Raw genomic sequence first — 16451 nt, forward strand, 5'->3', positions numbered from 1 at the left:
CATGTGTGTATGTGCATGACAGAGTGAAATAACTCTTAATGACACATCAAGGATGCTGGTACACTCGTACTCATAATGAAATAAATGTAACAGCACTGTGGATTAACAGTCACTAGATAAAAATAAAATAGAACATGGATTTGTGTACAGCCAATAGTAGTTTAAGCTTTCTGCCCAATCTATTACTTAGTTTGGATGTTAAGTACTTCCTAAGCTTTTAAGTACTAGCTAGTTTCAGACTAGTGATTTATCAAATCAGGTTGCAACATTAAATGTTAAGAAATGTCTTACCTGTTCAAGAATTGTATAATGTGTAAATTGATTGCTGGGAAATATCAATAGCATCGTCCAATCACGAGCAATCCACTGAGTAGCTCAGGAGTGACTGCAATGTCACGAGCTAGCTATGAGCATGTCTCATAATTTGAGGTATTTATTTTTGTGGAATGAAATTTAGAATCTTCAGGATTTACTTCACTGTTAAACAGCATTTCTCCACATTCTTCACATTCTCTTTTATTCTTGACTTTAAACTCTGAATATATAAGTATGACATAGCAGTAGATTTGTCAGATCACGCAGATCAAGAGAAGATGGTTTTTTGCGTGGATGACTCTGGTTAAAAACACAGGGATGTCCAGCTATTTGGAAAAAGACAAAGAGGAATCTAAACCTGGTTTGAAGGCTTAAAAGCCCTAAAAAAGCAATTTTCCTAATCTTCTCATGATGATCTAGTCCTACTTCAATACCCAATTTTCTTTACATTTGAACAATTTTAGTTGTTTCATGAGAAGTTTCTGTATTCGTGTTTTGCTGCCCGTCCTCCTTCTCATTGGTTTGAAGAGTGCAGGGCTGGGTGATGTCATGCACTTTCATGCAACTTTTTGCTTATGTTGCAGGAACCATCAATCAAATGTGATCATCTAACCATCTGAATGAAACAATAACCTGACTGCTGCACGATTGCTAACCCATCAGTGAAGTTGTGCCAAAGACTGCAGCTTTAAATGACTGTGTCTCCTTACTTTGTTCTGTACAATGTGCAGCAAACCTGACAATGTTACTGTGTCTATATATTGGTATATATGGATGTTGCTCTCCAATAATCTATATGTTCATACACAGATGTGTAAATATTTTGCTTGTGTATTACAAAAAGAGCATAGACACATTATTTCTGGCTACCTGAATTAGGTAGGCCTCATATTATTGTAACTAGAACAATCTGACAGAATATATTTTCAACCTGATGGTTAGAATAGTAGTGGAAATGTGTTCTGAATTGTTGAAAAGCTGCTATGTGTGCCTTGTTTTCAGAGAAACGGATGCTTAGCTGTGTGACTCCAGGGTAAATGTGGTGCACGAAAGGCACAAACCACTCCACCATAATCATGAAACACCTGTTGAAAGTGGATTCATCGTGAATCACTTAAAGCATTTCTCACTGTGTTCTGATACGGTCTACGGGAAAAGGTCCTCGTGTGACTTCAGTCGTGTCCATGTAGTGACGCTCGCTCGTCTCTTAAAGCGCGTCCTCAGCAGACACAGTTACACATGCTGTTTATCAGGCGGAGGAAACGTTACGTAAAACACGACGTGACCCGGTCACACACGTCCCCGTGTTTACTATCTTCCTAGGGTCCAAGTAGGTGGGATTCCTGGAATCCTATTTGCTGGCGGCCGCCCCCCGCGCTCTCCCATTGGCTGAGCTCGTCTGTTAAATCAGAGCGCCATGTGCGGCTCCGCAGACTGTAAACGGCGGAGTGTCTTGAACTGTGGGTCTTTACTGCTGTAATTAACTGTTACTGAACTCGTTAATGCCAGAGGATTTCATCTTCACGTCCTGACTTTTTTTTTTTTCTTTTTAATTGATTGAGGATGTCTAGTAAAATGAAGTTTGTTCGGTCTCTGATGAAGACTGCAGCGCTGGCCAATGTGCCCAAGCACATCGATCATTTCTCCAAGTTCTCGCCTTCTCCTCTGTCCATGAAGCAATTCTTGGATTTCGGTGAGTGCGCGGCATCTATTAGCACTATACAAGGTGGCTGCAGATCACGGACATGTTTCCGGTTGATCTCCAGTTTAAAGTTGTAGTTAGTCATAGTTCTATCAGTAGTTAAATCAAAGGTGCCCGCTGTCATATGCAAAGACAGCAGTTCTGTGTCTGCATCGTGGTTTTATTAATGTGGACCTTGAGGAACAGTACTGAGAAAGCTGCACCAGTTTAACAGTTTGTTTCTGTTAGCATGCTGTGGGGTCTATGGTTTACCTGTCTTGAGATGAGAGGGGGGTCATTTTCCTAGCAGGCTTTAGCTTTTTTTTTTTTTTTTCCAACCCCCCCTCGTACCGTTCTGATAAACTTTGTACTGTCCCTCCGGTTTGCTCTGGTTTTGCTCATGATTTGATCAATAATTACAGTAACTGGCTCATTCTTGCTCTCGGTCCACTTGTCCAAATGAATCTTTGTAGAGCTTTCAACACCTCTCATCAGTGAATGGAGTTTGCTGGGGTCTTTACAATCTCCCCACAATGAATGACCACTCGTCTCCTGACTGCACCCAAGCTCACTTAACAACTGAGCAAACTCGATTTGCTGATGAAGACTGTGAGATGCAGTTGAAAACACCATAAAAAGTTAATAAGTGGGCCTTGAGTTCAGATAATTTTGTCAAATATCTCATGTCATAACTAGTTTCACGTCCGTTTTGGGTTTAATTTTGTGTCTGTTTGCATTGAATTGTAATCCTGAGCTGTTCTGTTGTCCAGGTTCCATCAATGCGTGTGAGCGCACGTCGTTTGTCTTCCTTCGTCAGGAGCTTCCTGTCCGTTTGTCCAACATCATGAAGGAGATCAACCTGCTGCCTGACCGGCTGCTGGCCACGCCCTCTGTCCACCTGGTCCAGAGCTGGTGAGACACGCAGTAGTACTCACTGAATGACTAACTTACTGATAAATAGAATATCTGATTGACTGGTGACTGATTTACTGACTTGTTTACTGACTGCTCTTACATGATACTGCTGAGAACATCCTTCTCATGTAAAAACACTGTTGCCTCATATTTCTTTTTGTTTTTAAAAAGGAGCTGAATGACTTTCAAAATTACTCATTTTATAATGCACAGTACAGGTAACAGGATTACATGTAACTCTCCACCTTTAGATTTGTTTATTTGCACTTCAGGCACAGCCTCATGCTCTCCTGTTACAGTGCAGACAGTCCTCTCCACACTTGTGACACACTTTCAACACTTCATTTTGTTCATAGAGTAGTTCCTCGTTTTTAAGAGGTACAATGTTATGAATCCGACTGCTATGAATAGCAGGCCAGCCGTGCACTGTAAGCTCAGAGATTTCATAACAGAGAGGGGGAGAGAGGGTGGCTGAACTTTGTCCCAGTTCCTCCTCTAACCGCCGCCTTTCTTCTCTTCGTCCTGCCTGCTTGTTGTTGAAGCTGAAGGAGAGAGCGGTCAGAACAGCAGCCTCACTGCTGAGTGAAAAAGTGATGTTGTTGTTGAAGTTGATGTTGTTTAAAACAAGTAAAACTTTCAATATCAACTGGATTCATTCACACAGTGTTCTGTGACAGCATGCTGTGGTGTCTTTCTCGGAACTTTCTAGGAACTCACAGGAAATGGTTTCCTCCCACACTCCTGGATTTTCTTCTCTTCTTTTTTTTCTCTTCTCTTTCTCTTCTCTAAAAACATAACAGGACAGTAAACTAACAGCTTCCCACTCGCTGTTCTGAAGCATTTTCCAGAATCTTCAAAGGCTCTTCTAACCAGCTGACTGGAAAAAAATAGTAAAATGAAGGTTGCTCAAAGTGACATATGGCCTTGCTCTTTTTGTAAAACACAAGCAAAATATCAACGTTATTTCTTAATCTAAGGTATTGGAAAGATATATACGAATAGAACTGATGCTAAGATTGTACTTTTTTGAACCACCCTTTGGGTTTTTCAAGGATTGCTTGGTAGGCCTATTTATTTAGAAATGAGTTATTTAGCTCTCAGATTCATCCAAATTGTAATAAGCTGGGCCAATATAGACTATTTTCACTGCAGTGGGACTGAAGAATAAGAGAGTAAGAGAATCAGCAGCATTCTGTTTGGCTAAAGCAAATGACAGCAGGCGTAGAACCGGAAAGTATCAAACAGAAAGTATGCTGTTGCAGAAAACAGCACGCAACTGAACGACCATTGGTCTCTAATAAGAAACAGCAAACTGGACTGACTGATTAGCAGGCTGCTGCTCATGATCTGCTGGGAGGTGGGTCACCCCAGGGAATCAGAGTCACGCTTGTTTGAATTGCATCAACACACACACACACAAACACACACACACACATATGGAACTACACCAGTCAGGACTGATGATGGATGGTGGTGTTTGTGTTCTTCTCTCTGTCTCTCCCTCACTCACTCTCTGTGTTTCTGTGTTGCTCTTCCTGTGGAATGTACTGCTGATGCTACAAGGCTCTAGCGGCTGTTAATGTGTCTATGTGTGTGTCTGCCATGCTCTAGCTACCACTGTCTGTCCTGTGACAGGTGTGCTGGGTTTTCAGTGGCTCTCCTGTATTTGTGATCTCTCAGGTACATCCAGAGTCTTATGGAGATCCTGGAGTTTCTGGACAAGAACCCAGATGACCAGAGAGTCCTGGAGACGTGAGTGTAACATGCAAAGAAAAGATAAACTGAGCAGAACTGGACAGGATAACGTTGATTTCCCTTTTGTATTTTCTCTAACTTAACCTCCTGCACCTGTCCTGTTCGTCCTCCCTCTTCTTTCTGTTGCCCTCCTCTGCCCACCAATCCCAGGTTTGTGGAGGTCTTACAGGGTATCAGGAACCGGCACAACGAGGTGGTCCCCACCATGGCTCAGGGAATAATTGAGTACAAGGATGCCTTCGGCCAGCAGGATGCTGTTACTGACCACAACATCCAGTACTTTCTGGACCGCTTCTACACCAGCCGCATCTCCATCCGCATGCTCATCAACCAGCATAGTGAGTTTGCCCCACCCTTCACACACACAAACACACACACACACACACAGACACACCTGTGTGCGCCTGTGCGTAAGCTCATAAACTGCTATTAATCTACTAGATCTCGAAAGTTACTACTAGTAGTGGTTGTTGTAATGGGATGAGTAATAAATGATTCCCTCTTATTTCTTGCAGCTCTCATCTTCAACGACAATATAAACCCCGCCCACCCCAACACCATCGGCTGTATTGACTCTGTATGTGATGTGACAGAGGTTGCACGAGGTAAGAAGCCTGACGGTAGTGAAGTTTACACAGATCAACCACAACATTAAACCCACTGACGGATGAATAATATTAATCATCTTGTTATAATGCAATGTTCTGCTGAGGAACATTGGGTCCTGGCATTCATGTGGCCTCTTTGACTTGTACCACCCACCTAAACATTGTTGTACACTAAGCCTCCATGGCAACAGTGTGCAGCACATTGCGCCCCATCACATTGCAAAAACTGCTCAGGAATGGATCCAGGAACATCACAAATAGTTCATGCCATTGACCCGGCCTCCAAACTCCCCAGATCCTGATCCAATCAAGCATCCAAGGGATGCACAAGGCCTAGCTTCACCCACCCCAGCCCACAGGACCCAAAGGTGCTAACTGCCAATGTCCTGGTGCCAGACACCAACAGGACACTCTTAGAGGTTCCTGTCCATGCCCCGAGCAACTGAAAAAACTAAAATAAATCGAAAAGAAAAATTATTTTTCATGCCTCTGTGCTGGCAATAACTGTGGCCAGAGGCATTATGTTTTTGGGTTGTCTGTCCAACTGTTGTGAAAGCCATATCTCAGGACTGCCTCGAGGAAACTTTGGCACAAACATTCACTTGGATTCACGATGAACTGATTAGATAATGGCAGTCAAAGGTCACTGTGACAACACAGAACCCATTTTTGACTTCAGAATTCATATGTTGAAGTGATGAAGTGGTGACATGAATTCCCCACCAAATTATAGTGTATAGATGATATTTAGACAAATAACCAAAAACAAGTTGACACACAGCCAATCTGGGACAGGTTGTACTAGTCATCTCTCGGTGAAATACGCTGCCATGTGTAGTCTGAAGTGTGCACTTAACAGGTGTTTTGGAGGTGACAGGGCGCATGTAAAATGTACAGGGAGTGGGAGAACAAGGTCCCAGCAGGGGCCCAACAAAACAGTACACCTTGAAGATGAAGTGCATTTTTGCTATATTCATCAAAGCAAGGATTTAAATTTCCCACTGCCATTTCGAAATTCCATCATGTATTTTCACAGAGTATTATGTCAGCAGAACTATTTCAGTTATCATTGCGCTTGTCTGATAGAGGAACAAAGCCCTGACACAAATCATCAAATAAAGCAGGTCAGTAACTGGGACAGAGCTGGCAGGCTGCTGATCCAGTTTGGGCCACTTTCAGTCTTTGAACAGAAAAAGTGAGAGCAACTGGCTGTGATTCAACGCACTTATCAGCCATAATGTTTATACTGATGATAGCCTTGTATTTATCACATCTGTTTATCTTTATGTCCACACAGGGCAAAGAATACAGTTGTTTTTTTCTTTGTCTCTCTGTAGATGCCTATGAGAGTGCTAAGTTGCTGTGTGAGCAGTATTACCTGGGAGCACCGGAGCTAGAGCTGAGGCAAATCAATGGTGAGACACACACAAAACGCCATGACAAAACACACACAGTTTGCATCCATGGATAATGTGTGTGTGTGTATTTGCATAGAATATTAACTGTTGTTTTTTTCCCCTCCTCTAGCCAACAACATCAGAGAACCCATCCATATCTCATATATCCCATCTCACCTGTATCATATGCTCTTTGAACTCTTCAAGGTAATAATTCATACTGCCTCTGCTGACAAAACAAGAACACTATGTTATACTATATGCAATAGTATGGGTGCCTCCTTGGTAACTTTCAGGGCCACTGCAGTGGTTTACTATTGCAGTTCCATAAAGTACATGGACTCTGGACTGACAGATTCTTTTAAAAAACAAATGTTTAAAATTCAGGCAACAAAGGCAGAGATATACTGACTTTCAGTCTATAGCATTGATCAAACTCCAAAACCACTGGATCCTACATTGCAACTTGATAATAACTCGATAATCTCTGTGTTAGACCATGTCAATCTGGTAAATAACCACATCTTTCAAAGATTGTAACACAGGCTGTCAGTTAAAAATTTGTAGTCTCTTAAGTCAAGATCGCCATGATATGACGCCATTATGATGGATTTTACAGCTGTCTTCACAGACTGTGCAGTGCTAACCATAATGAGTAAAATCATTTCCAAGCCTAAAAATGCCCCTCTGACAATACCTAAGTCCCCCCCACCCAAATACTACCTATGAACCTCAACAGTTGTTAGTATGGAGAAGCAATCGGGTGTTTGGGATCTAAATATTGCACCAAATTTGTTAGATTTTAAACAGCTGATAAACCTCCCCGTGTCCTCTCTGTAGAACGCCATGAGAGCAACCATTGAGACCCACGAGGCCAGCAGGACCCTCCCACCGATCAAAGTCATGGTCTCTCTTGGTGGAGAAGACCTGTCAATCAAGGTGAGGTGAAATACAGAAATAAGTACTCTTCATATCACATGTCTTCGTCATAAGATAGCTGCCCAATCACAGCTTCCGCATTAACTAAAACTGCTTGGTTGTATCACGTTATGTTCAGTCACATTTGCATCTGGTGTTTACCCAGAAGTTATAGCGACAGGCGACCAAATGAAGCACACAGTTACCTTGAATGACATTACAGATTGCTTCACAAAACGTCTAACATTTTAATGCAGAATGTTACATGTCATACATTTAACAAAACAGAAAGGAAAGACGAAGGAAGGGCAGCATGTACTCATGGAAGTTGTCTGTCTTATAGAAGGCTGAGGAAAAGAAGGGAATGGAGTCCTGATTCTTTTGTTGTGGTTTTGTTGCAAAGGAATGACAAATGCCATTCATGATGGCAGGATGCAATAAGGAACACCCACACAACATTAACTGAGCTTTCTAGCATGCCACAAGTTGAAAGAACAAGGTGTTATCAGAATGGCCTAAATTCTCAAACCAAGAATAGAAACAGTTTGCTAAACTAAGACGTCTTTACTCAAAAAAAGAAAAAACAGTAATCCTCCCAGTACTAAAGCTATGCTGAAGTATACTGCACATACATTATGTGTACACTAAGGTGATTATGTGACGATTGATAAAAAATATAGCTATGGAAAGAATGAGCAGAAGGAATGCTGGACTTTTACCCCCATTCTGAAATGACATGTTTCCCCCATTGCCCCATTGTTCTTCTTACCCCGACTCACCTCTTTTCAGCTGCTCAATGAGGTTACATAAACCATCATCAAAGAATGGTCATCCACCCAGAGTAACAGCATTCGTTGGCATCAACTGCACTGGCACACCCTGCTTAGAGAGGATTAACTCTTGTTAACTGTTGATTTATAGCTGTAACCTTTGTCCTGCCACAGAAAACAGTTACATACACACACAAACGCACGTATAACAGGTCATCCCATAACTATACTAACGGTGTTCTCTCAAAACAGACATCTCACACTTTCACTTTGACTAAAGACTGTTTAATATTTGTTTTGCCTCCATCATGGCTGCTGAGTCCTCTCTGCTGTTTTAGCCTCTCAATAATATCGATCTCTCTCCAGATGAGTGACAGAGGAGGTGGTGTTCCCTTCAGAAAGACAGAGCGGCTGTTCAGCTACATGTACTCTACAGCTCCCAGACCCTCCATGGAAGACAAACACAGAACCCCATTGGTGAGTTTCCCAGGCAAACACACATTCAAACCCAATATGAACAGGGTTCTAAATTAACTTTTTTGATCACCAGCCAATGTGGCTGGTGACCTTCTAAAGTTACCAGCCAATCAGAATTTCCACTAGCCAAATTTTTTCCCGGTGAAAATAAGAGAGATTATGAGTGCCACTGAATGCATTTGATCATTTTATTTACATTGTTGGCATGAAAAATGCACAGAAAGTACAACACATGAAACAAAATATACACAGAAAGTGCAAACATTTAATTTATACAAACAAAAAATGCTGTCAGATTTATTATTTTATAAAAGACATTTTTCCAGTATTTAGTATCATTACATTCCTAATAAAATGTATTTTTCCTTTCAACTTAAAGTGTTTCTGCTTCCCGTCTTTAATAAGAAATATATATAAGTAACAGCCATGACTTAAACACTTGCAAAAAATTGCATTGGTAATAAATTGAATTATGTATGTACAACTAGAAAACACAAATAGTGCAGCAGTCAGTACTGCAGACTCCTTAGGCTCTCCTGATGACTTCGGGCACTCATGGTCCTTTACTGCCTCGACTTCAAAATTATTAGTCCCCACCACAAAATTATTCGTCTTGTTTTTTTCTTTCGTGTACATGCGGCAATCCTTACAAAACATGACGGCATTTTCGTGATCAAACACAAGCCATTCACGACCTGTCAGCCATTTAGCGTTAAACTTTCTTTTCTTCGTTTCGCACGCTTTATCGACATTCTCATCCCCTGCCTCCTTCCTCTTCTCGCCCCCAGACATCTGTCCCAACCATGCATTTAGTTTAACTTTACTTTTTACTTTTAGCTAGCTCAGTCTCCTTTTTTACAGTTTATACGCCGCCGTTCATTCTTCCTCTTCTTCTTTGTGTTTGCGTTTCCGTGGTTTCTCGCGCCGGTTGCACTACAAACTGTAGTGTGCCTGCGCACAGCCAATCGGCGTCTTGTACGTCATCACGTAGCATTACGACAGTGTTCATGGGAAATGTAGGACGGACTGTCCGGGGGACAAATGACCAAGAACTGTAGAGCGGCTCTGACTGACATGATTGCCTAATGCATTACCGGCCAAATTGGCTAGTAAGTTTTTATTTACACCCGCCAATATGAATTTTAACCCGCATTTGGCGGGTTGGCGGGTGTTAATTTAGAACCCTGAATATGAATACTTGGGAAGAACTAACCTGTGTGTATGTCTGTGTGTGTGTGTGTGTACGCAGGCAGGGTTTGGCTATGGTCTGCCCATCTCTCGACTCTACGCTCGCTACTTCCAGGGAGACTTACAGCTTTACTCTATGGAGGGTCATGGCACTGATGCTGTCATACACCTGAAGGTAATACAGAGGCAGACTTTGTTCCCTTTGGACAGCCAGGCCTGCTGTTTCCCCCCGTTTCCAGTCTTAATGCTAAGCTAAGCTAAATGGCTGCTGGCTCCAGCCACACACTTGTTTCTTTGGTTTTGATCCTCTCAAGAAATGACCTCTTTACACTCAATTTGAATTATGACAGAGCCTTTTTTAACAACAACAACAGTTCTACATTCATTTAACACTCATCAAGATAGATTGCACATACATGCATGGAGAAAAAAACTGTTGTCTGTCTTCTCTAGGCATTGTCTACAGACTCAGTGGAGAGGCTGCCAGTTTTTAACAAGACTGCTTTGCGTCACTACAAGCTGAGTTTGGAGGCAGATGATTGGTGCATTCCCTCCAAGGAGCCGCTGGACCTGGCCATCTACCGCACTGCCAAGTGATTTAATCATGTTCTGGCATGGCTTCTGACACAAACTCTGACCATGAAATTTAAGGCAGAGCATTATGGCACCAGAACTATTCCAGAGGTGGATTTGAGCTAAAGTGACCAATAATGGCTGAAGAGATCAAAGAGATCCGAGCAACAGGGTCCTGATTGTCTGAGAACTTCCTTGATTGGAGCGAGCGTCTTCTTCATGTTTCTCCTCCTGCTCTCTTCACATGTGCTGTAGATGAAGGAAGACAAGAACAAGGTTGACATTCTGAGTCAAGAGGGCGAACAGTCAAAGAGGGAGAGCGAGATGGAGAAAACAGCTGATGGTAGGGCTGAACGATATAAAGAAACTATCTAATGGACATTTTCTACAGATATTGGGATTTAAAAAACAGAAATTAAAACCTTTTGTAAGAGAAACTGCTGGAAACTGCAGGTGTAACAATCAAGGATTATTGGCAGCTCTGTATTGTCACTGCTTAAGATGATGTTAGCTTTACAGATGAGCTGTTTCATAATGCTAACTATTGGACATCCAGATTCAGCTTCAACAGTGACAAGTACAAAACAAAGATATAATGTACTTAACAGTTCAACTGGGAGATTTTGACAGCTGTCATGCTTTCTGCCGGTTGTCTGTCATTTACACTCAACATAAGCTAACGGCTAGCTAGTAGCTACTTGTCTGCAAATGATCAGATAGATTGTTTATGTACATTCTGAACAATAAAAAGTCATAGTCCACATTGTTTATCAAGAAGATACAGATAAATAGAGAGCATTTTAACCAGACAACTGGCCAGCTCATGGACGATAGATCAGTTGGCTGTACCTGGCCAAAGCTGATTGATTTGATGGTCGTAAAACTTTTCTGTTTGTCAAGACAGTTGTAGTAAGCTATGTTAAAATTGTAGGTATCGTGGTGAAAAAACTGAACTCTTTCAGGTTTGTATTTTGTCTTAAAAGACATCTCTCAGCTTTTAATTATGGGAAGAGACTGTTTCATTTTGGAAACAGTCAAACCTTTGTGAATGTTCCAGCCCTTGTCAATATTTGGTACGAAGCCTTGGCTTTGGAACGCAAAGAAAAGTAAAGTAAGTATTAGCTAATTCGCTAGCATACAAAAATGTTGAGGTGCTTTTTGTGCCATCAATTTACTTTCAGCCGACATCATTGCTACGGTTGATAACGGCTGACTCAATATGCAGCAGAAGGTTTTGATATGTCCGCACAGCAGGAAGGTGTTCAGATGACAGAAAGAGGTTGCAGAATGTTTTGAAAGATTTTCGTAAGTCGAGAGCAAAAAGCAGCAGCTTGGTATTATTCCAACCCTAACGTCACACAGAAAGCACATTTTACCCAAATGATAGCCATTTTGTTTTTTTAGTTTTTATGATGCTTTTCGGGTCTTCATCTTTCAAGATGCCAGCAGAGTTTTTCCTCAGGAACATTAAGTGACTGAGAAGTGCATTGTTTTTCCTTTTTCTACAAGAACCAGAAGATTTTCTCTTCCTGTGCCTGTTAGAGTGAATCAGTCAGCAGGAATACTATGCAAACTTGTGCTGTTTTACTTTTGCTTTTCTTCTTTTACTTTTGCTTGTCTTGAACAAATTGACTGTAAGTAAATCCTCTCTTAAATTCCTGCTTTGTGGCATTGTGCCTCTTTAAGAGGCCGAACAAACAGATGTTCAGTTGCTCGGTTACTGATCGTGAACAAAGATGAAGAGTGATTTGGTTAGAGTTTCGCAGGTGCTGGAACACTGTCAAAGCTAAGCTAACTTGTCTTCTTTTGACAGTCATGTTGATCCATTAATTAGCTTTGCTGAAAGCTTGCTGTTGAAGACCTGTGAGGAGTCCAAACTGCAGTGTGTGTATTTGACTGTGTATGAAAAGAAGAGGTGCTTGTTATATTGTATATTGTGATCGACTGTGTGTATGCACACACAGTTGAAGTGCCTGTGTTCTGTTGTACATTTGAAGTGAATTGTTCATATTTCTTCTATTTTTTTATAAAGAAGCATTAGGAAAATAAATCATCCTGAAACGAATTAAACTCCTTGTTCTCGTTATGTTTTCATTATTACTGTTATTGGTTTATATATTGTGCGATGAATGTGTGTGTTTACTCTTCAGAAGTTGGGTGAATTCATTTGTGCTGATTTAGCGTTTGTTTCAGACAGCCTTTCTGACTGTCTGTGCATGACTCACAGGTCATGAACTGTGCCGGACAAGCAACAGGCCTGAACATCGACCAGTCAGAGACTGAGTTATATAACACACTGTGTACACAAGGGTGTACAATAATGTGTGTTTTGTGTGTGTGTGTGTTTTTGTGTAAATGACCTGAAATAGCTCACAACTGTTCTGGGTCAATGCGGGGACTTTGGCCACCATACAGGGTGTGTCTGTTGGGACTTCAGGTATCACACAGTGTGTGTGTGATCATCATCATTATCAACATCATCATCATCACTTTTCATCTAGCACCATCATCAGGTCAAATTTTTATTTGTCCAATACTTTGGTTTATGACCAAATAGCTGAACAACTAATGACATTCCCATCAGCTGCTTTGTGTTTATTGCTGATCAAAAAATTCTGTTATGCTAGCATAACGTGCTAAAAGATGGTGAAAGTAGCTGCTAAACATTAACAAGTTGCCATTGTTAACTTTCTGTTCGCATTTAGTTCAAAGCGCAAGCACAGTGGTGCATTCTGGGGGAGAATGTCACAGTGGTTGATTGGAGTGCACCTTGACAACAGACTGAACTGGAAAACTAACATCAACGCAGTGTGTAAGAAGGGGATGAGCAGACTCTATTTCCTGAGAAGGCTCAGATCATTCAACATATGCAGCAAAATGTTGGAGATCTTTTACCAGTCTGTTGTTGCCAGTGCACTCTTCTTTGCTGCAGTGTGCTGGGGGAGCAGCATCAGAGCCAGCGACACCAACAGACTGAACAAACTGATCAGGAAGGCCGGCTCCATTATTGGCTGCAAACTGGACACTTTTGAGAAGGTGGTGGAGAGGAGGACACTGGACAGACTGTTATCCATCATGGATAACCCTGACCATCCTCTTCACCACCTTGTGGACAGACAGTGGAGTTCCTTCTCAAATAGATTGCTTCAGCTCCGCTGTCACAAGGACTGCTTCAGGAAATCATTCCTGCAAAAAGCCATCACACTGTACAATAGAAACTTAAACAGTTAATCCACCGTCCTCATAACCCCAATACTTTACATTTTTATCTGCACTATTGCAATATTGCACAACATTTATTTATATTTACAGAATATTTACATTTACATTTACATTTAGTTTTATCTTGTATTCACTGCTGCTTTTTCTGTATATATTTTTTTGTTTGTTTCTTTTTGTTTACTGTTTTAAATTCTTGTATATATTCTGTGGTCGGCTGTATGTTCTTTGTTGTTTCTTTGTTCATTGCTACTGCAATTTCCCAGATTGGGATCAATAAAAAAGCAGTCTAAAGTCTCTTTGGTACAGCTTCACAGAGCTGCGGGCACAGCTGTATACTCAGTCTAGATAAATGACTTAATAACATCCTAAAACTGTTGTTTTTAACACATATTATTCAAAAACAGGACTAAAGAATGCCTTTATTGGGGACTATTTTAAGCAATGGATCAATACACTTTTGGTGCTGTAGTTCTGTGATAAACAAAGTAAGTGGGATTAACAAAAAGTGAATGTGAGTGCTTCCTAACAACATCACTCCTGAAGGAGTTGAGTGTGTATTTATTAAGAGATGGGTAAATTCTAGTAATAGTAATAGTTAACAAACCTCTTGCAACAAAAGTTTTATATTTCTTCTGTAAATTTCAGACCAAAAATGTATGTGAGAATAAGTCAGGTATCAACCATGATGGAGATTCTAACCCCAAACAACACAAACAAGGCACATGATGCATTAAATGTAGGAGTCAGCAGAAAAGTGTTAAAGTGCTAAGGTCCTCAGTCTGATGTAACTATTGACTGTACACACACACACACACACACACACACACACACACACACACACACACACACACACACACGTACCCAAGGCAGGTAAATGGCACATTAGCTTGAAGTAGTTATGTAATGAATGAACAGGCCAAAACCTGGTCCCTGTTCAACCAGAACTCGATTCAGGTTACCCTGCTCTGCATCTGCACTGTCTGGTCATGATATCTGATATGTCAGTGACATACCAAAAACAAACAAGAAACCCACTTATATAACTCACATTTAAAATATTGCTCAACCCTGATATTGTGTCTGGGCTGGCTCTGGCCCTCACTAACAGCTCACAAACCAGACTAAACATTGTTTTATCACCTTGATATTTAATTACTTCTCCTGAGTTTATGATCATCTGTATCTGTGATTGGTGTAATCAGGATTTTTTATACATCACTACTTTTCCCAAATCTGAAATAGGTCTGTTTGTATTTCTGTTGTTGGAGTTTTTGTAACAGTTTGCTTATAAGAGCTCTAACAGAGACTCTGACCTCTCTGGGTTTTGCCTAACTTTAAACACAAGTGACATCGCTGTGTACCTGTAGGATAATAAACTACATTGACAGGAATACTGTAAATATTTGTCCATGCGTAGCCCATATAAAGTACAAAACATGAAAAAATTCCTTGTTCGATGTAATAAAAACAATTTATAGTAATTCCAGTATTTTGACACCTTCATCCAATGTGGTGAAGGAGGAAAGTGTGAGGAAAAAGGAAGAGTTTCCACTTGAAAGGTCCAGTTTGTAAGATTTAGCAGCATCTAGCAGTGAGATGACAGATTAATCCACCTCACCTCATCCTCCCTTTCAAGTGTATGCGAGAACCTGCAGTGACCTTGAAAAATGTGAAAAATGCAAAAGGCCCTCACGAGTTCTCTAGGGCAACAACCCTTATTTTGAGTTGATTTTACACTAATGAAAACATTAATTATGTTGTACAGCGTATGAAATCTGAACTATTCCATTTCCAGAGCAGATGTCCTGTTTTAATAGTCTGAAAAGCTGAAGTAAAACCCAATAACAGCTCAGTGAGACGTGCTCTTGGCTTGTTCATGTTGTCATTTGCAGGATCACTAATTCACTGATTCTGATTCTGATTTCTGATTCTGATTCTGATCACTAGAGTGAAAACCAAAATGTTAAAAAAAAAAAAAAAAAACACTGATAATAACATAAAAACAACAAAGAAGAAGGTTAAACAACCACACAATGTATGAAACATTGCTGTCAGAAGATGACAGAGCAGAAGTGAAAAGCTAAAACCAATACTTACTGTAAAAGGCTGATCTAAACCAGGCCTTATATGGTGCTGGTTTACAGTCCATCCCAGTAAAAGTGATCCTCCAGTAAACCTTCCTCACTCTGCTTCAAGTGTTGGAGTGTCAGTGATGGCCTGTAGGATTTTCAGAGGCTTTTCCAGGCCATAGAGGCATGCTTTGTTTTTCCTGAAAGAATGAAAGTATGAAGAACAGGCACTCTGTTGATGGTCTTCACTCATGTGATTATTGGCTGAGCAGTGACACCATGTGGTGAAGTTTGAGAATGACCATTAATACACATCTTTTTTCATGTTTTTTTTTTTTTTTTTTTTTTTTTTACAAACTTATATTTAGTGTGTTTCTTTTACAGTCCTCCTGTATCAGTGAACAATGATATAATCTTATAGTTCAGTGCTTTTATAGTGACCAACAATCAGGAAGCAAATGACCTTTTAACCATTAATAACCATTCCTGTTTAATGTAACTGAAGGCACTTACAGAAACACGACAGTAAACACTAGTTAGACATTTGTTTTTAGTTTTCTGTT

General features: G+C 40.7%; 1 protein-coding gene across 1 annotated transcript; it reads left to right on the forward strand.

The window, feature by feature from the left end:
- Positions 1–1746: 1746 nt before the first annotated feature.
- LOC143334605 (pyruvate dehydrogenase (acetyl-transferring) kinase isozyme 2, mitochondrial-like) lies at positions 1747–12660 on the forward strand. The gene is made up of 11 exons (XM_076753462.1): positions 1747–2008; positions 2767–2908; positions 4592–4663; positions 4817–5004; positions 5182–5271; positions 6612–6689; positions 6802–6878; positions 7512–7610; positions 8726–8836; positions 10086–10199; positions 10478–12660. Exons 1-11 carry the CDS (start codon positions 1879–1881, stop codon positions 10619–10621), a joined length of 1245 nt encoding a protein of 414 aa, XP_076609577.1. The 5' UTR covers positions 1747–1878; the 3' UTR covers positions 10622–12660.
- Positions 12661–16451: the final 3791 nt, after the last annotated feature.

Source organism: Chaetodon auriga, chromosome 16, assembly GCF_051107435.1.
Source record: "Chaetodon auriga isolate fChaAug3 chromosome 16, fChaAug3.hap1, whole genome shotgun sequence".
Taxonomy (NCBI): domain Eukaryota; kingdom Metazoa; phylum Chordata; class Actinopteri; order Chaetodontiformes; family Chaetodontidae; genus Chaetodon; species Chaetodon auriga.

Bases quoted from the DNA above. Each gene is read 5' to 3' on its own strand.
- LOC143334605 (XM_076753462.1), top strand. From the start codon at position 1,879: ATGTCTAGTAAAATGAAGTTTGTTCGGTCTCTGATGAAGACTGCAGCG. The intron at 5,272-6,611 runs GTAAGAAGCCTG...GTCTCTCTGTAG, and splicing joins TGTGACAGAGGTTGCACGAG to ATGCCTATGAGAGTGCTAAG. The intron at 6,690-6,801 runs GTGAGACACACA...CCCCTCCTCTAG, and splicing joins AGAGCTGAGGCAAATCAATG to CCAACAACATCAGAGAACCC.